Source organism: Truncatella angustata (assembly GCF_020726525.1).
Source record: "Truncatella angustata strain MPI-SDFR-AT-0073 chromosome Unknown BKA67scaffold_2, whole genome shotgun sequence".
Taxonomy (NCBI): Eukaryota; Fungi; Ascomycota; class Sordariomycetes; order Amphisphaeriales; family Sporocadaceae; genus Truncatella; species Truncatella angustata.
The window spans coordinates 5,075,623-5,093,981 of NW_025763382.1; the positions used below are offsets into that span (position 1 = coordinate 5,075,623).

The following is an 18,359-nucleotide window of genomic DNA, read 5'->3' on the forward strand; positions in this document are numbered from 1 at the left end:
GATGTTTCTTCATTCGCAGTAACTGTCCCTTGAGGGCTAACATGCCTCCTTCTTGGGATTGGCCGTCAACTTCTGAAGCGAATAGATGCTGCCTTCAGTAACGTCCCCAAATCTCTCCTGCCCTGCAGTGCCTTGCAGGACGAGAATCGAGACCTCAACCGCTTTTCGTGAGGTGTAAGTCTACAGTACAAGACCCGACTAGCATTGCCTATGATGCATTTGTACTCCGAATAATCCGTAAATGTCGGCCACTCAAAACCTTATCGATAATGACTAACTTGATTTCCGCTCCGAGGGTACCTGGCAGGCCCGTGCACAGAACGCCCTCCACGTACGTCGTAAGCTCAATTGAAGCGCCAAGTGTTCAGTCCGCCGTGGAATTTAGAGCCAGCTAAGCTACTTTGAAGCTTGACACGCATTCATTCCCTCTTCACACGCACACAACCCACGCCGTTCACGATGCGCTTCCTTCACTCCTTCGTGCCGTCCCTTCTCCTGGCTGCTGGTGCAGCTCAGGCTGCTTCGTCCTGGGGATTCGACGAGGGCACCATCACCGTCGGTGCCAAGAAGTCGGAGGGTGCTGTCAAGGAGAAGTGAGTTGGACTTGCCCTGTTTCAATTGCTATGAGACGGCAGACCAATTACTTACAACTATACCTCAGGTTCTCCGAGAAGGCCCTCCCTAAAGCTCCAGTCTCTCTGGGCGCCGCCGACACGCTTAAGATTGTTCTCACAGCTACGGAGAATGGCAAAGGAAAGCGCCCGCATCAAGCCTTCCTCGTCCTGAAGGAGACCGAGACCGGTCTTGAGGCCCCCTTCCCTCTGACCACTAAGGACAACGGCAAGGCCATCGTCGATCTCGTACGTCTCGTCCTCCCCCCTTGTGGCATCTAACTTGCGGTAGACTGACTCAATTGACTCTAGAAACAAGCCGACATCCCTGTTCAGCTCCTGACTTCGTCCAAACCCCTCGAGGCGTCTCTGATCCTTGCGTCTTTCGGTTCTTCCGAGGGCTACAACAAGCCTGTGTTCCACGTCCAACTCAAGCTGGACCCCAACGCGACTCCCCCGACGTACGAGAAGCCTCTGCGATATGGCAAGCTCGAGGAGATTCACCACATCTTCCGCGCTGACCCCACGAACCCGCCCAAGGTTATCTCGTTGGTGTTTGCGCTGGCCGTTATTGCTACGCTGCCTGCCTTGTTCATTGGCGTGAGTGTTTGGATATGATATATCGTTTACGATGCGTTAGGAAAACGATGCTGACTTGATGACAGTGGCTGGCTCTCGGCGGCAACGTCGCACACCTACAAAAGGCGCTCTCGACTGCTCCTGTCGCACATGCTGTTTTCTTCGGCTCCATCGTCACCATGGAACTCGTCTTCTACCTCTACTACATCAGCTGGAACCTCTTCCAGGTCCTGCCCGTGATTAGCGTTGTTGGCGCTGTCGCCTTCCTGAGCGGCACCAAGGCTCTTGGCGAGGTCCAGAGCAGACGTCTGGCTGGAGAGAGGTAAATGGTGATGATGCAAGAGCTGAGCGCAGTCCGATCTCTAAACTGCGTTGTACGCTGCATTTACGAACGATCTGGATTTGAATGCATTGGGGAGCGGGTACACAAAAGCACCTTGGTGGATCAATAACATGTAAAACTACAACCGTTGGGTCGGCATCTTGAGGTAATATTCCACCGTTTGGTGCATTGGCTGCAGGCACTCGCACCCATCTTGTCCTCTCAGAGCAAGAGCAGCCATATATCCGTGTTGAAATACGGCACCAAATTGAAGCGAGGTGAATCTATGCGGGGTTCGCTCATTCAAAGTGAGAGAAATTGGAAGACAAGCATGTCATATCAATGGGAGCCCGTGATATGATGAGCACAATCCCAACCATGAGCATGTTTTGGCAGAGGTACTATTGCTGGTGATCTTCTTTACCCCTGACCCGCGATCTCTGCCCTTCATAGACAATAACTCAAGTTGTGTAAATCACCCCATATTCTAAAGCCTTCTCACTCAACACAGCCTAAAATTATTGAGCAGCCGTGTGCAGATCTAACCTGGGGCTCTTGCTCCTTTTCTTTCCTTTTTTTTATACCTATTTTCGGACTCTTAGCATTGATCCACGTACTCTGTGAGTGATCTGGTGTTGAACCCCAGGGTTATCATTCGGCCAATCCTTGTGACACACCAAGGCCCTTGAACATTGTAATTGAGAAGGAGACCTCTTTTCTATCCGTCCATTGAAGAGCGCATTTATCAGTCGTCTCTACTTGTCGAATTTGCTTGGACATTGCTTTTTATCCCATGTGTTCCTATCTTTGACTAGCAACCACCTCGCACCTCGCCCCCCAACAAGGAGCCTTTGGCATCCATTGATACGTACTTCTGGATGTAGAGGTCCCTATGAAGGCAAGATGAGGTTTTCGGAACTGTGAGAACTACATATCGGCCGAAATGCGGCCCCCCCCCCCTTCCTTCAGGCTTGATAGTGATGTTGAGATCTGCTCTCGGAAGAAGGGTCCTTCGTTGGATACAGATTGCTACTCCATTCGGTATCACAATCAGGGCCAAATCGGATGCGGAGCTAGCCACTCCCGCTGCAGCCGAGCTTCGAGACCTCAGCTTGTTTCTTGGAAGTGATGCCGAAAACATTAGATCGTATCTAGTAAGAACGAGCGTAGGCGAGACCACGGAGGATAATATTGTGTAGGTTTATCAGAAGGCCGATCGTGGCCGGGTCAAAGGGCAGAAGCGTCGAGAAAGGCTACCTCAAATAGCCTCGTCGTGTTGGCCCCAGAAAGCGCGTGTGTGAGTTTCCGGATTTCAACGAGCCGCCGCCAAGAACCAAGGATGCTCTGATCCCACCTGTGCTACGCGAGGTTTGCGGAAGATCGCAGACGCATGAGAAATGGCTCTCTCAGTTGCCATCACCTACCAACGGCGGTAAAGGCTATCATCATCGAGCTGTTCCTCTTTGCGGAAGCTCTCCTGTTCATTTCGATGACACTTGGGACTTGTGGCAACTCGGCATGAAGGAACTGCTTGATGAGATTGTGCTCATCAGTGAAAGATGGGCGAAATTATTATCACGGTCCCATATAGGCACTGGGACTCTAGTCAAGAGGTAAATTTTGAGGGAAGCAAAAGATGCTTTGCCAGTTTTCTTACGTCTCGACTCCAACAGCGATCAACGCTGAGATCTGCAAGAAACCATCTGCTGTCTCCTCCTGCCCATATGTATTGTCATGTACAGAGGAAACGGGTATCCAAAATTCAAGCGCTATGCAATTCGTAAACATTCCAGGTTGATCCCTCCCATTTTGAATTGATAATAAAGTTTCAACGCCAGCCATCCCGGCCCGTAGCCCAATCCGTTAACGCATTGTGAATATTTTCTTTTCTGGGCGAAACCCAGCGCCCTTCATCTGTACCCGTGGTGGACGCCAAGCGGGTTACACACCACACTATTACGTATTATTTCTCGTCCTGTCCCGAATGCGCCGGTATATTAGCCAGATGCAAAGCAAACGGTGAAACGGGGTGGCATCCTATATCACACCGCCCTGGTACATTGCACTGTCTGAATAGACGTTCTCGGTCTCCCAGTTCAGAAAGTCGCCGAGGTCATGGCTCAGGTTATACCCCATGGGAACAAAGTCGACAACGTCACTATCGCCGGCGATGACCCTCAGGTCGAGCATCGGGCTCTGCGGCAGACTCGCCATGCTCTCGCGCTCCAGGAGCCGGCTCGCATGCCCGTCGGCGCTCCACTTCTTGATCCCCCCGCCGTTGTACAGCTTGTCGCCCCTGTCCAGGTCGAGGTCGAGCCTCCTGCCTTCGGAGGCCGCCTTGCGCCGGAGACTTCGCCACCTGTGCCGAGCGCTGTATGGGTTGTCTCGGCCGATCTCGTGATACAGCGGGTCGCCATCGCCCGACACGGTGCTTGGGCTCTTGGGCTCGTCGTCCTGTGTCATGAGCCTACCATAGCCACCGAAGCCCCAGTTGTCCCACCACTCGCAGATCGCTTCGACGTCCTCGGCTTCTTGCAGGCGGAGTATGTGCTCGCTGTCCGTGAAGTAGTCGCCTGCGCCACCTAGGATAGCCATCTGAAAGGCAGTCCAGTCAAGGCCGTCATCAGCGCCAAGTCTCGGATCTGGACAGAGGTCTGCTTTCGCCAGGCGGATAGGTCCATGTCGATGTCTTGGAGCGGTCAAGGTGTAAGGGGTCGAGCGGAAGAAGACATAATCCGCGTCAGCGGCATCGTTGCGTGCCTTGGTGACGCCGTGCGACAGGAAGAGCTCGTCATCACGGGGTAAACTTTCTGATATTGTTGGGAGTTCGGAAATCTTGCGAAACACATAGCGACTGGGGCTCTTTGTTTGTGTTTGTGAACTGGAAGCCGCCCCATCTTTGTTGGGGGTCAAGTCCGTCGAACTCGAAGGCGAGCTGGCCAGCGTAGACGAAGGTGCGCCTAAGAATAGTTCATCATCATCGCTCGTTCGGTCGATAGAGAAGTCTTTTCTCAGCGCTTCATTGAAGAACACTGGATCCGGTTTCTCGTCGACTGGTGTATTTGCAGTAAGTTGAACCCCTGACGATCCTATCCGTGCAGGTAGATCGTCCATGTGAAAAGGCTCGACCGGCGTGTCGACTGTCTCGGTAGCAAGTGTCTCACTTGATATTGCGTTTTGCAGTTGTAATTTGGACAATCTTTTCAGCTTATAGGCCTTAATTTGTGCCGGCGTCAACATCTCGTCTGCCTCAATCTTCTGGAACAACTTTCCGCTCAGCAAATCTGACACATTTTCTGTCCATTTCGAGTTATTCTTGGTCGCGTATTTTGCGCCTAAAGACTTCCGCTGCGTCTTCATTTGTCGCTGCTTGGTACAGTTCTTCCTCTGAGCCTTGGTGACTGACGGCTTCCGCCTGACAGTGTTGACAGGCGAAACTGGTGTACGTATCAGCGTAAGAGGATGGCTTTTCTTGACCCTTGGCTTCACTGTTGTTCGCCTTGATAATTGTCTGACTATTGTGGTGGGAGGTAGTCTTGGGGTCTCATTGAATGACGTCCGTGTTGCATCTAATTCGGCCAAAATGCTCCCGCATAGTTTGATAGCCACTTCGGCCTCGTGGGATGCTTCTTTAATATCATCTGGGTGATATCCTGGAGTGGCGCTTCGACCTTGTCGGGTTGTCTCCGTTCCTTTGTCATCTGGTTCCAAGGACAATGCCTCCATCAGGTCCAACCTCGACTTCGAGGAATTTGATTGCTTATTCACGAGCCTCAAGTGTTTGCCATTGTTCTTGATGAGTGGTAGGAAATCGTCGCCTTCGACGCTAGTAGCACTTGAGATCTGCAACGAAAGCTCGCTGCCGCCAATTGATCCGAGGGTTGATCTCCTTGTTCCGGCGTACATGGGATATCCTTCGTCGCAACTATACAAAGAACTGGCCGAAGATTGTGGAGTCTCATCTGGAAGCGTTGATAGCCCCGAATTTGAGACATTTTGTAGCGGGCTCTGGACTCTGCTTATGATTGGGGTCGACGGCTGCTTTCTGCTCCTGGGGCGTCGCGTGGTAAACCAAGACGGCTTCCGCATTCCTCTAAAAGTAGCTTGGGCTGATTGGTTGCTTGCATCGCTGTCATAATCTTCGGCTTCATCTGGAGATTGTGCACACCTTGTTGAGATTAGCCTCCTGATATTGAATCCGTACATGGACATCGTGGCGTAGTTGAGGGCGATCTATATGCAAGGGATATATATCAAGCAAACATGAGGGTACTCAGAAGAGGTGGGGGTTGTCACCCTCGAATATATGGGAGTTTGAAAGCATGTACACAGAGAGATGCTAGATTTGAAAGGCAACCTCTAGGAGGGCCGTCGAGTCTTCTACTCCTGCATGGCTGTAGTACAGAAAGCCATAAAGCAGGGTATCATTCTTGTTCTTCGCAGCTTTTTAGCTGCGAACGGCTTTGGCAGCTTACACGAAAGAGGCGTTGGGGTTGGTCATGCAGAACAGTCCATGTATTGGAGCAAGGAGTTTGCAATGGGATTTCGTTCTTCCTACCAACCATTGGTCAGAGTGCGTTCCTACTGCATATGACCTCCAGATAACATACTGACCCCGGAAAGAATCCCTTTGGAAGGCGATGCTAAGGAACCTCAAAGTCCCTTCGGTTACGGTTGAGTTCATGTTTTCGATAGAGTCGAGGAACACCAACGACACCGTGAGTGCGGTCAAGACTGCATGAGTTCATTAACCAATCGAGAAGACACAGTTCCTGGCCCCCCTGCACAGGCAAAGTCAAAAGCTCCGTAGTTCTTCGTATTGAAGCCCAAACACGGAATATCGCATGCGAGAACATGGCTAATGCCTTCGCCGTGCAACAATTTTAAGCACCAGCGAGCGACAGTAGCCATTCACAGTGCTTGTGGCCTAGTTGAGACACTGCACCATTGAATCATGCATTTCGTGGACCTGCCTGAGGGCTCGTGTATGGCGGCAGGGAATCGCGATTGAGCACAAAGCCCCGATATATTCTTTTAACATTTTCTTTTCATGCTGTTGGATGTAACGAAATGTGTTTCCATGGTGCCTGGCTCCGCAGTGACTGTAGCAGATGCGTTTTTTCTTCTGCCCTCGGAACGTAGAGCTACAATGACGAGCCTGCGCAGGCCATAATGGTGGTGCAGATGGCAGGTCTCCGGGTTGGCTGGAGCCGGCGGTTATGAATAGATTGAGCATCGCATCAAAATCAGTTGACGTAAATTGCTTCAGGCTCGCAGCAGAAGATCATCAAGATTCACGGCCCGGTGCAAGACGCATCAATGGTGACTTGGCCTATCCTATAATAAAGATTTGGAGTTCCAGAATAACTTCCGAACCAAACAACGACTCTCGTCGCTAATGGAATGCTGCATGTTCCAACTCATGATGCAACTAGCCATATTCCACCATTCCTGGGAAGGGGGATCGGATGAAGCCATGAGGGGTTCGATCGGTGTTCCCACAATAGATTGAAAAAGGGCTCGGCATCTACCAGCCAGGCGCAAAAACAGCGACGACGGAATGGCGAAGCCTAATAGATGGGCTTTGTGAAAAGAAGAAAACCAATGCAGGTGTCCGATGGGAGACCGCATGCAACCCGCGACATAAATGCAAAACTGCGCCAGCGAAGCCTCGACACTCCTTGCCAGCATGCCTTTTGTCCCTCGCTTCGCACCCATCGCCAGCCACCACCACGGGATCTCCTGCATCTCGGCAAAACATCTCGAGCAGGGCGCCGGCTGTGCCCAAGTGCAAATAGCTGCCAATACCATGATTTTACGAAGTTCCTGGAGCATATCTGCACGGAACGCTATTGCGGCAGATGCTCACCTCACAATAAAAAGCATCCACGCTCCCCACGGTTGACAGCAGCTCGAATAAGCGACTGCTCGGGCACCAATAATAAATTAATGTCAGCATCAACCCCAGACCGACAAGTTTAGCGAATGCGATTGGATGTAGCAGCACAGCCAAGGTTCTTCTTGATAATACTTCATCGTTCTTAAGATCCCTTGCCTCTTTAACTTCCACATCAACAAAAACCCACCCCCCCGAGTAGTTATACCTACTGTACGCTGTATTCAGGATTAGTCCGTCAGAACCAGTGTTGCACACTATTGACAACCATCTTAGCTCCACACAGGAGCCTTGCCATACTAAGTACATATGTATCTAGTAATAACCTATTTGACCCAGACTCGACAGCCGATCCGGCAACAGATTCAAGCGGCTAGCGCTAGTCAGCGCACAGCTGGAGTTGCTTGCCAAGCGAGATTTGCTGTTTCTATTGAAACCAACGCAAAATAATGGGAAGAGGTCAGAGCGAGCGTCGGCCTTTAATACCACATCCAGCGGGGACTGTGAGATGACACTGACCACGGCGTGAGGCAGCTCCTCGTTTTGATCTATTCGAGGAACGCATGTCTGCACTCGGGGGCTGGCTGGGTTTGAGAAAGAGTGACCAAAAGCAACCCGCTAGCAAGCCCGGCAGACCTCCTCCCCTGGCCCCCCTTAAATACAGGTTTATTTTATTTTATTTAATTCTTTCTTTGAATCTGCTACATAGTTACACCTAGACCTAGTCTACCTGCCAGTTGAGCTGGTGCGGCAACCATACGGAAACCCCGAGATTGTCGTTTTGCTGGGAGAACTGCATTGACCTAACCTAGTCGCTTGGATGTCGGTTTGCCCACGCTTCTCCGTGAGGCATAAAATGTCCCTCACCATCTCGCCGCATCGCTCACGTGGCCGAGTACCATGCGAAACTATTGGTTTCTCTGAACTGTAGTGGATACGATGCCATTATCACAGCTGGTGTACTGGACTAGACTAGGGCCGAAAATAGGTTGACGTGCTTTTTGAGTTTTGGGGGGGTTTGGCTTCCAGACCACTGGGTTTGTATTGTATGTAGGGCTGGCTGAAAGATGGAACCTTGGCATTCTCCACTTCGGCATATGACCGTGGACGAATGTGGAAATGCCATTCATGCATGCGTTATCAGGACTGCAGAGAAATGTAGAACACCTACAATGCGAAGGAGGGTTGCAGTACCGGTACAAGCAGTGGCGAATTGTCTGAAAACCTGTACCAGAATAGAGCATGAGTGCTTAACGAGGTGATTGTAAAAAGTTGTAGTTGTTGTGAGAACCACATTCACATATGGGCAAAGTCAAGAAAGGTGTTAGATAATATTGATTCTTTTCATAGCGCCTAATCAGTAAAATAGATAGCACGGTTCTGCAGTGCTACGCATTCATGTCTCATACGACTGTTCAAAATGTAGTCATAGCTCATCAAATAGTCCTCCTCTTGATAGCTGTTCATTGCTTACAGAAGCCTCGAGGCACTTCTGATCCCTTGAAGCCACCTGGCAGTCCCGGGCAGAATGCCCACCGTTGCTCGATGAACAGCTTCTGTGCCCGTCGCGCGGCGGTACTCAGACCAAGGCGCGATGCGGTGTATCCCAAACATAGCGCGAAGGTCTGTCGTCTCGGTATTCTAACATACGGAATGTGCGGTATGCCGGCTGCCCCCTTTATAGATGAGGTGGCTTTGAGACTCCCGAAATACTCAAGCTATCGGGGGCTTGATTGTTGTTGCCGGAGCCTGACTTGGCTCCGGCGCGATATTGTTGTTGCATAGCATGTCGTACGACGCTGTTAGGTGTGTGGCTCATAGAATCTCGTTGGCGACCTTCATGTGGTGTGGCGTGGCTGTCCTCAGGAAGCCAGCTGCGGCCTCAGTAGGCACATGCATGTACTTCTTCACAGGGACCTCCTCAGTCTCGACCTTGCCGTGGGCGGGCTGCTTCTTGAATCCAGAGATGAGGACTCGGAGCTTATTGACCGTCTTGGTCTGAGCCTCCTTGGAGTGGAAGTTGGTGACGGTGGTAGGAATGCGAGGCATTTTGAAGTTTTGGTGGTGGTTGTTTGGTTGTAGAATAAGAAGGTCAGGGTTGCTTTTCGAAGTGTGTTTGGTCGTTGAAGCTACTGCGGGAGATAGTAGACAAGGTTTATTGTGATGATTGTTTTTGATGTCTGATGCAGAATATAGAGACACATCTGCAAGGAACGGCAGAGAATCTTATATATCCGGAGCTGAGATATCCAGAACCATATTGGAGAAGAAGCTCCTGAAGACAAAAGGAACTAGCCAGTGGCCAACACTCGCAAGATCCACATGCCTCTTACAAGCTGGAGACGTCTAAAGACAATTAGGATTACTCCACACACTACTTAAGATTCGCATTTCCTCCAATGAACAATCGTAGACTGGATCGAGAACTCCTCAAAGCTAGTTTGATGTCGAATGTTGAAGCCTCCATAGTCCAGTAGTGTTCTTTGCAGTTTTGGCCAGTAGCTGTGTGAACCTCCACGCATCAGCTGCATTTACATCAGCTGTCAACACCATGTGCTGTTTACAACAATGAGGGAGGCATAAAGGGACGCGCCTTAGTCTTGTCTCTAGTTAGACTTTTACGGACGAGACTGACGAGACTACGGAGGAAGCTAACCTTTGACAGCCTGGGGAGGGCTGCTTGGTTTTGTTCTTGCCCCACGGACAGCGTTGTGAGTTAGCGTGAATAGTGTCCAAATTAGTCGAGGTGTCCTAGCACCCCTCGCGAACTCGAGCTGCATTGTTGGCTGTAATTGTATAGTGCATAAATGGTGTGGGGCTACTTTGCCGCTTCCGGCGATTTGTGGCTTGCCCAGACCGCCAGCTCCTATTGAAAGCTGACAGGTTTGGATGTGTTCAGTCGAGTCTGAGAACCGAGCAAGGATGCATGGAAGTATTTTCCCTAACTTTCCGTGGCGCCTCGCTCTCTGATGTGTGAAGTCGTGTCTTTGATGAGGCTCAAAGACAAGAGTATAAGCCATCTTGCAGAGCTTGTGCGGAGCCTTCTGACAGCCGCGCCACTTCTTATCAGAGACACAGCCTAGTAATTTCGTGCGAAGGCGTATTAATCTGTTTAAGATATTCATACTCATGATCTTTATGTCGGGCCAAAAGCGTTGGATTAAGTAACGTCAAAGTCCACATTTTCGTCACGTATTATGCTGCCGCGAACGTCGTATCCATGGGGGTTAACGCGGCACAATTCTAAGCCAGTTGTGGCAACGGCTGTTGCAGTCGCCCATCTTGTGAGAGTGTTTCTTTTGGAGCGATAACGGCATCGTAAATATTCTTCATTGCTAGCAGATCCAAGATTGAGTTCTGTTCAGTCCATCGTCTATGGCTGTCAGTTGAAAGCCCACACTTTGGATGCGTGTATGCTTATGTTCAAGGAGCCCTGGGCCATAAGATCCGACACACTCATCGGCCGTAGGAACAAGATCATTTGATAGCGACCACTTTCTCACATAACCACCCGTCATTGACTCCGTGGTTTCGTCCGTAGTTTCGTCCGTAGCTTTTGCCATGTCTCAGTACGTCAGTTGAAGTGGAGCCCAAATAGAGTTTCGGACGCCTTTATTCTGTCTTACGATGCACAGGTAGATAGTTATGTGGATATCATGGGATAGTCTCTTCCGGGCCGGCAAAACCGCCAACAAACTGGAGAGCTAAGGGGCCGATGTTGTTGGGTTTCGTAAGCAAATGAGAATCACGGCTATCGTATAGGCACGTGTGGATACCATTGCCATTGTCTGCGGGACCTAGGACGCAGATGGGATGTTGTTGCTTGTGAACACTGTCCATGAGCTGTCACTAATATTCATATCTCTGAGAGGAAACAACTCATCGTGAAAGTCCCCCTAACTTTCCGTCTTAGGATATCACTGGGGTGCCGAGATCACAATCCCGGCATTGACACAGCGTCGGCAAGATGAACACAGCTCTGACGGCTTCAACGGTTAGGTGACTGTGTCAAAGGATCGCTGCACAATATCTATAGCGCTGGAGTCCAGCGCCACGCCTTTCCGTATAAGCTTCTGCCAGTAACATGCAGTGTCAGAACCAACCAATCATAACCTCACCAAGATGAAACATGTCTATGATAGCCAGGATAAGGTTGACGCGAAGCATCAACTCTTATGTGCTTCGGACGTAATTCGAGCAGATGGCATTGTGCCACCAGAGGGAGACTCTGGTCCGTCAAAAGAGATGGGGACGTAAATCGGCATAGTTTCATTCCATAATAGGCATCGTCGTCACGTGTTTGGAGGAACATCGCGGTAAACTTCTTCATAGTTATCTGCCGACTATTGCGCCACATGCAATGTGTCAGCTGCTTGACTCCGTGGCTGGATCAAACGACCATCAATCGAACATATTCTCGTCAGAGTTGGTGTCCTCATCGTCCATTGTGTTCTCGGCGTAAGGGACAAATCGGAAATCTAAGAAGCTGACAGCGCCACCCTCAACCTCGACCATAAACTGCAGACTCAGGACACCTTGGCCGTCGCCACGGAAGCTGACTTTGCTTGCTATGCGCATCGCTTCACTAGCGGACTTGATAAGATCGAACTTGAAACCTTGTGCCCACTTCTCCCGGACGGAGAAGGTCTCAAGGAGATCTCGCCCACTGGAGAAATCAACACTTGCGCTGCCGAGGGATCCGCCACTGGAGAGACTCAGGTATGGAGCATTAGGTAAAGCGGTGATAGTGATGCGCGTAGGTGACATGGGGGCTAGCTCAAAAAGTGCATCCAACAGCCATCTTGCCTGCATAATGATCTTGAAGGTCAAGTCATCTCGATCGAAAGGGATATCATCTGGCTGATCCGGAGTGTAGGTCATCATGTTGCACCGAGTCTTGACACCAGTCTCCTCCATGATGATGCTGAGTGGCGAACCGTCTTCCTCGTATAGAAGAGAACAGGTGCCTTGCATGCCCAAGGTCTGGTGATTGAAGGCGTCCGGACGGTAATTCCGTAAGTTGCTCCGGTATGACTCGGCCTCGGCCTTGGCTTGTCTGGCAGCCACATCCGTGGCCCCAAAGATTTGCAGTGCTTCCAAAAAGGCGGCTAGATTGATCTGAAACTGAGGTAGAGCGACATCCTCATTGTCTGGGAGGGTCAAAGAGTATTTGGTGAAGAGGGCCTTGTCCAGAAATGCAACTCCTGAAATGATTGTTGGTCATCAATCACCATATTAAAAGAAAAAGAAATTTATTAAAAAGAAAATAAAATAAATAAAAAAGAAGACAAAAGGGAAGGAAATCTGTGTTGGAGCAACGCAAACAACGCAGGACATCCTACCTTGCATGACTCTGGAATGGTCGGCGGCAAACCTGATGCCGTCTTTGGTGATCTGAACGTGAGCTTTTGGAGTGAAACTGATGCATTTCAAAAGTTGGTATATCTGCCTCGTGGAGCTTGTGATGGCTCGGAACAAGGGTGGTTGCGGAGGAACTGAACCGGTGGTGGAGGCGGCCATGATGGCAAGATATGTTGGAGATGGTGTTGCCCGGGAAGGGAAGCTTGCAATCAATGGGTACAAGGTTGTAGTAGATCAAAGTAGAAGTTTTGTGCGCCTTATTTCATCTATAGTACAGGCCCTGATATCTCGTGGTTCCGGCAGGGCCTTCGTGGGTATCTCTTTTAATTTTACTTGATCTTTATCGTCTAAACGTAGACTCCAACTGCGCAGAACATGTAGACGGTGCCGAAACTGCTTGTGATGAGAACGATGTTGGATGAGAGGGATGACGGGGGAGGAGACATACGCCAACGCCAAAGAAGCGGGAATACCGATGAAGGGAACGTTGATCAGGGAGCGGTCTGCAGGTTCTTGTGTTAGCCACGACTGGTGATGCCTCGGTATGTCTCCACGGGCGAACTCACTCAATGCGAACCCCCCGAACAAGACAAGGCCGAAGAGCACGAGAGTGAAGCCGACAAGGAATTGGGTGCCTTTGCCGACTGTAGGGAGGAAGGGGCTGCCTGGAGCGTCCCACTGAGCGGCGAGAGAGGGATCCATACGGAAGTTTGAAAGCTGGAAGCCAGTGTGGTCGCGGGTTGAGGGCTGAGGGTTGAGAGTTTGAGCGGTTGTGTGGTGTCGTGTTTGAAAGGAGTGACAGTGATGCCGGAGCTGAAGTCAATCGAAGAACCTGTCTGAGAGATCTAGGTTGTGTGTTGATGAGTGGTGAATGATGGGATAGATTGTTCAACTGCCCAAGCTTTGAGCCTTCGTAAGCTTTCCCCCAGTTTTGAGACGAGCGTCGCGGGTTTGCTAATAACTAGCAAGTTAGCCAGTCTAAAAACGAAAGGTGGCCTTGGCCTTTGGCCGCGACTTCTCCACCAAAAGACCATTTAGCCCCCCCTGCAAGCCGTACCCCAGTCTCAGTCTCAGGCCGATCCGACATAGGTCATCTTACATAAGAAAGCGACCGCATCTCATCTCACCTCACGACGCGCGACGGTCACGTCGCGTCGCATTCTGGATAGTCGTCCAGAGACGTCGCCAACATGGTCAAAGAAGAGAGTAAGCTTCATTCCCGCACCCCCGGAGCCCCAGCGCCCGTACCATCGAGACATAGAGCTAACCCACCATGTTCCCCCCCAGATGGCAAACGGAAAGCTTCCGAGGAGGCCGAGGCGCAAACCTCCTCCAAGCGCGCGAAGGTCGAGGACGCGGAAACAGACAAGAAGCCGCCTGCCCTGAAGCCTATACCGTTCCCAGAAAAAGTGAATACTTCTCCTTCCCGCTTGTCTCGACGCTCTCGTACCTCTGCGGCAGCAGACACTTCAACCGTCCTCTCGCAACGCTCCCTGCAAGTCGCAGTTGGACATTCAGACATGCAAGCACTAGTGGTGCAGCACGCACATCCCACAGACACCATAAGCTCACCAGACACGCGAACATATCAACAGGTCGGCCCGGGAAGCCATTCTCTCTTCCCGCACACACGCACAGCTGCCGCAGATCAGCCAGTGCCCTTGCCCCTACCCTTCTGCCCCCACTGCGAGGAGAATACCGGTTTCGCTAACAACAAGCCTCCCCAGCTCGGTGTCATCGAGGAACGAAACGGCGAGATCGAGTTCCGCGTAGTCAACAACGACAACCAGCGCGAGTCCATGATTGTCCTCAGCGGCCTCAAATGCATCTTCCAAAAGCAACTGCCCAAGATGCCCAAAGATTATATCGCTCGCCTGGTCTACGACCGCACTCACTTATCCATAGCAATTGTCAAGAAACCCTTGGAGGTAGTTGGCGGCATCACCTACCGTCCCTTCAAGGGCCGCCAGTTCGCCGAGATCGTCTTCTGCGCCATCAGCAGCGACCAGCAGGTCAAGGGATACGGTGCTCATCTCATGTCCCACTTGAAGGACTACGTCAAGGCCACCAGCGACGTCATGCACTTTCTGACATATGCAGACAACTATGCTATAGGTTATTTTAAGAAGCAAGGCTTCACCAAGGAGATCACCCTGCCCAAGTCCGTGTGGATGGGCTACATCAAGGATTACGAAGGTGGCACCATCATGCAGTGCAGCATGCTGCCTAGAGTGCGATATCTCGAAATGGGTCGCATGCTGTTGAAGCAGAAAGAATGCGTCCACGCCAAGATCCGCGCCTTCTCCAAGTCGCATGTCGTCCACCAACCGCCCAAGGAGTGGAGGAACGGCGTCACTGCCATAGACCCCATGTCCATTCCTGCCATCCGCGCATCGGGCTGGTCTCCAGATATGGACGAGCTATCCCGTCAGCCACGGCATGGTCCAAACTACAACCAACTACTCCATCTGCTGAACGACCTGCAGAACCACCAGTCTGCTTGGCCCTTCCTCATCCCCGTCAACAAGGACGACGTGGCCGACTACTACGAAGTCATCAAGGAGCCTATGGACTTGTCAACCATGGAGGCCAAGCTGGAAGCAGACCAGTACAGTACACCAGAAGAGTTCATTAAAGATGCCAAGCTTATCTTCGACAACTGCCGCAAGTATAACAACGAAACCACCCCATACGCAAAGTCCGCCAACAAGCTGGAGAAGTATATGTGGAATCAGATCAAGGCTATCCCCGAGTGGTCGCATCTCGAGCCGTAGGAGGGTGTCAATTTGCAACGGGGAAGGCCGCCAAGACGATTACAACAAACCAGTGGATGACGCTGATCTCAAGACCTGAGACGCCTTCCTTTTCCGCCAGCGCATTTGCGGGGAAGCACAAGAGGCTCGCGACAGACGTCTTGTCTGTTAATATCATCCTACGACTATCGCACATATACAATCGCTATTTATAATAAGAAAATGGCATCTTGACTCGTATAGCGCTGCAACACAGGCTGCTGTTACTAATCCCGGACAACCCACCGCATGAAAAAAAAAATCAAGCATCATGTGTCTCGTCAGCAGACAAAGGGGCTCGAGATGAGACGTGGCCAGACAGTTCACGGGTTCGACGATGCTCCAAGTCAGGGCCAGGAACAAAAGCCGAGTGCTCATATCGTGAGCACTGGTGTGGGGAAGGATAACATCATTTAGATGGCAGATGACGTGTTTCAAGAATGCGCAGAGCTTCGTAGCGTGGACAGTGTCTTTCCAGGCCGCGTCGGGTATTCGGATGAACGATATACGATGTTGATGAGAAGCAATCAAAGAAGCAGACCCTTACTCTATATCTCATAAATGCAGTCACGTAGCACTGGTCAGATTTGGTGCGAGTCCGGCAGCGCGGTAGTTGTTGATTCCCTGATGGATTGAAATCGTGTTTGTTCCATCGTCTACAAAGCGAACAAACCACTTGAGAATTCCAGGCTGACCCGTTTTGATGCCCTTGATGAAATAGTGAAACCAAAAACAAAAAGCTAAAGCCGAGAATATTTATGCCCCGTAACAACATGACAAATAAAACAAACTCCAGGCCATGTTGAAGATGAAAATCCCAGCCAATAAGAACTCCGTTCGTGAACCCTCCAAGGGCGGCGGTCGCTGTTGATTTGATATAGTAGGAAGGGGGGGTACATACGGCCATCAAGACCAGTACGAAGGAGATCAGTGCCCACACACCGATCCGTGATAGGTGTGCAAACAAGGGTATATATTCGGAAGGTATGTTTTTGGCCGGGTGAAGCGCATTCTTACGCACCAGGTTGCGCTGTTCGGTTGTAATAACGCACACTATCAGAGCTTGTATTGGCGGTGTTGTCTCCATGAGGTAAGCTGAGCCCGGAGTAGGTCCGTCGCCAGGAGGATGAGCTCAAGATGTTGCGTGCAGACCTGGAAGATCCTTCGATGCGCGGCTGACTGCGTTCTGTTGTTTCTGCTGTCGCTTCTGCCTCGATACAGAGAGTGCGCCTGAGCATGTCGTGAAGGAAAGCAGGCACTTGATCCCACTGTCCCGCCCTCGCGGCCATGAGCACCCTCGGAGGCAACAGTGCTTGGGGAATCAAGGTCGCAGTTGCCGGATCGCTGGCGGTCAGGAATGGGAGCGCACCAGAGTCGATGACCGTCTTTAGCCACTGCTCCCACTCGTCATCAAGCGACACTGCATTCTCACCAGCTTCGCGACGCGCCAGCAGCTGCTGATTCAAGGGGACGCCGATGCTCTGCAGCTCGCCCTCGCTCTCCTCGCCTTCCATGTCCTCATCAAACCCCGGGTCCACTTCCTCGTCCCCTTCTTCTTCCTCTTCTTCTTCTTCTTCTGCTTCTTCATCTACAAGACCTTCCTCCCTCAGCATGGCGCGCAGAGCTTGTGGCCGGTCTTCGGGCTCAATCCATTGTCCCACCTCCTCGGTTGCCGTGTCCCTGATGACGACTCCTGCGTCGCGCTCGAAGCGCTCTTTGGCCCATCTCGTCCCCTCCCACTTTGTCAGATTTGAAATCTCGGAGTGCGTCAAGCGGAGAGTGTCCAGGGCACGGAACAGGCGTCGATGCCAAGGCCAGCGACTGAGTCTGATACGGTGGATGCGATGGCAGTAGTCCAAGCCAGGATACTTGGCTTCTTGCGTGTTGAGGTGGCCATAGAAGGAGTGGACTTCCTGTCGCACCTCGAGAATCAGGTGCCGGTGCAGGAGCGAGTGGAAGTTTTGGGGGTCCGTAGATCGTGGTTTCGGGAACATACACTCGTAGACGAGCTGGTCGACGGGAGTGCCCTTCATGGTTACGGTGGGTATGGGCCACACTTGGGCTCTATAGTTGCGATAATCTGTAATCTCGAAACGATCCGTGCTTGAGGACTCTGTTCCCAAATGATGAACAGAAGCGATGCCGTATAATTCTGAAGCAGAAAGACGTGTTCAATTGCGCCCGACTTGGCCGGAACTGCGTTGGCTCGTTCCCTGCGTAATATACCTCCCTGTATTTACAGCCAAGACCCAAGGCAGGATGCTTGTGTGTTTTCCTTTTTCCCAAGAGGCCAGAACTGGCCGTCTAATCAAAGTTCGGAATATTTACACAAAGCTTGAGCAGTCTAAGTCGCGAAGATGAGTTCAACTGAGGGACGGATTGAGACGGTGGGAGCGGCTTCGGTGCCGGAATCGAGTAGAGCGTGGCGCCCAAGGGCCAATGGAGAGGGAAGCCGTTGGAAAGCCGTTGGAGGGCCGTTCGGAAAGGCAAATTGTGCTTCTTTCGTAAATCGCAGTGCCGTGTGTGAAAAGTGCCGCGGAAGACGCGCAAAGATGGTCGGTATCGAAACAGACAAGTGAAATATGAAAAGGTTGTTGAAATCTCAGCAGCCCGAAATGCGGCGGTCGTCTCTGAAAGGCGATGGACTGCAGGTCCCGTCGAAAAGGGTGGAAGGTAAGTGGAAGGGGTCTGCACTGTAAGCGGCAGGCGCCATTGCAACACACCAGTGACCAGACCCCCGACTCGTCTAGAGACAAGCGAACACGCTTGTGGATCCCCCGCTAATCTTGAAAAAAAAA

The 18,359-nt window shown here is 51.3% G+C and overlaps 6 protein-coding genes across 6 annotated transcripts; 2 read left to right on the forward strand and 4 right to left on the reverse strand.

Moving 5' to 3' along the window:
* Window positions 1–17: 17 nt before the first annotated feature.
* On the forward strand, window positions 18–1,763 carry BKA67DRAFT_197286 (Oligosaccharyltransferase subunit Ribophorin II-domain-containing protein). Its single transcript, XM_046095395.1, has 4 exons — window positions 18–593; window positions 662–860; window positions 924–1,211; window positions 1,277–1,763. Exons 1-4 carry the CDS (start codon window positions 460–462, stop codon window positions 1,514–1,516), a joined length of 861 nt encoding a protein of 286 aa, XP_045961989.1. The 5' UTR covers window positions 18–459; the 3' UTR covers window positions 1,517–1,763.
* Window positions 1,764–3,549: 1,786 nt separating this feature from the next.
* On the reverse strand, window positions 3,550–5,724 carry BKA67DRAFT_532947 (uncharacterized protein; the record flags this gene model as incomplete). The annotated part of the gene is made up of 1 exon (XM_046099623.1): window positions 3,550–5,724. One exon carries the CDS (start codon window positions 5,722–5,724, stop codon window positions 3,550–3,552), a length of 2,175 nt encoding a protein of 724 aa, XP_045961990.1.
* Window positions 5,725–8,316: 2,592 nt separating this feature from the next.
* BKA67DRAFT_532948 (uncharacterized protein) lies at window positions 8,317–9,457 on the reverse strand (the record flags this gene model as incomplete). The annotated part of the gene is made up of 5 exons (XM_046099624.1): window positions 8,317–8,441; window positions 8,580–8,633; window positions 8,883–9,077; window positions 9,122–9,282; window positions 9,312–9,457. The coding sequence occupies 5 exons, from the start codon at window positions 9,455–9,457 to the stop codon at window positions 8,317–8,319; spliced, it is 681 nt and encodes a 226-aa protein (XP_045961991.1).
* Window positions 9,458–11,809: 2,352 nt separating this feature from the next.
* Window positions 11,810–12,928, reverse strand: BKA67DRAFT_532949 (Rad1/Rec1/Rad17; the record flags this gene model as incomplete). Its single annotated transcript, XM_046099625.1, has 2 exons — window positions 11,810–12,612; window positions 12,751–12,928. 2 exons carry the CDS (start codon window positions 12,926–12,928, stop codon window positions 11,810–11,812), a joined length of 981 nt encoding a protein of 326 aa, XP_045961992.1.
* A 211-nt stretch (window positions 12,929–13,139) lies between these two features.
* BKA67DRAFT_635372 (histone acetyltransferase GCN5) lies at window positions 13,140–15,543 on the forward strand (the record flags this gene model as incomplete). Its single annotated transcript, XM_046105653.1, has 2 exons — window positions 13,140–13,477; window positions 14,461–15,543. The coding sequence occupies exons 1-2, from the start codon at window positions 13,304–13,306 to the stop codon at window positions 15,541–15,543; spliced, it is 1,257 nt and encodes a 418-aa protein (XP_045961993.1). The 5' UTR covers window positions 13,140–13,303.
* A 1,031-nt stretch (window positions 15,544–16,574) lies between these two features.
* On the reverse strand, window positions 16,575–17,594 carry BKA67DRAFT_532951 (uncharacterized protein; the record flags this gene model as incomplete). Its single annotated transcript, XM_046099626.1, has 1 exon — window positions 16,575–17,594. The coding sequence occupies one exon, from the start codon at window positions 17,592–17,594 to the stop codon at window positions 16,575–16,577; it is 1,020 nt and encodes a 339-aa protein (XP_045961994.1).
* Window positions 17,595–18,359: the final 765 nt, after the last annotated feature.

Coding starts and splice junctions, on each gene's coding strand:
- BKA67DRAFT_197286 (XM_046095395.1), top strand. CDS start 460: ATGCGCTTCCTTCACTCCTTCGTGCCGTCCCTTCTCCTGGCTGCTGGT. Junction 594..661: donor GAGGGTGCTGTCAAGGAGAA/GTGAGTTGGACT, acceptor ACTATACCTCAG/GTTCTCCGAGAAGGCCCTCC. Junction 1,212..1,276: donor TGCCTGCCTTGTTCATTGGC/GTGAGTGTTTGG, acceptor ACTTGATGACAG/TGGCTGGCTCTCGGCGGCAA.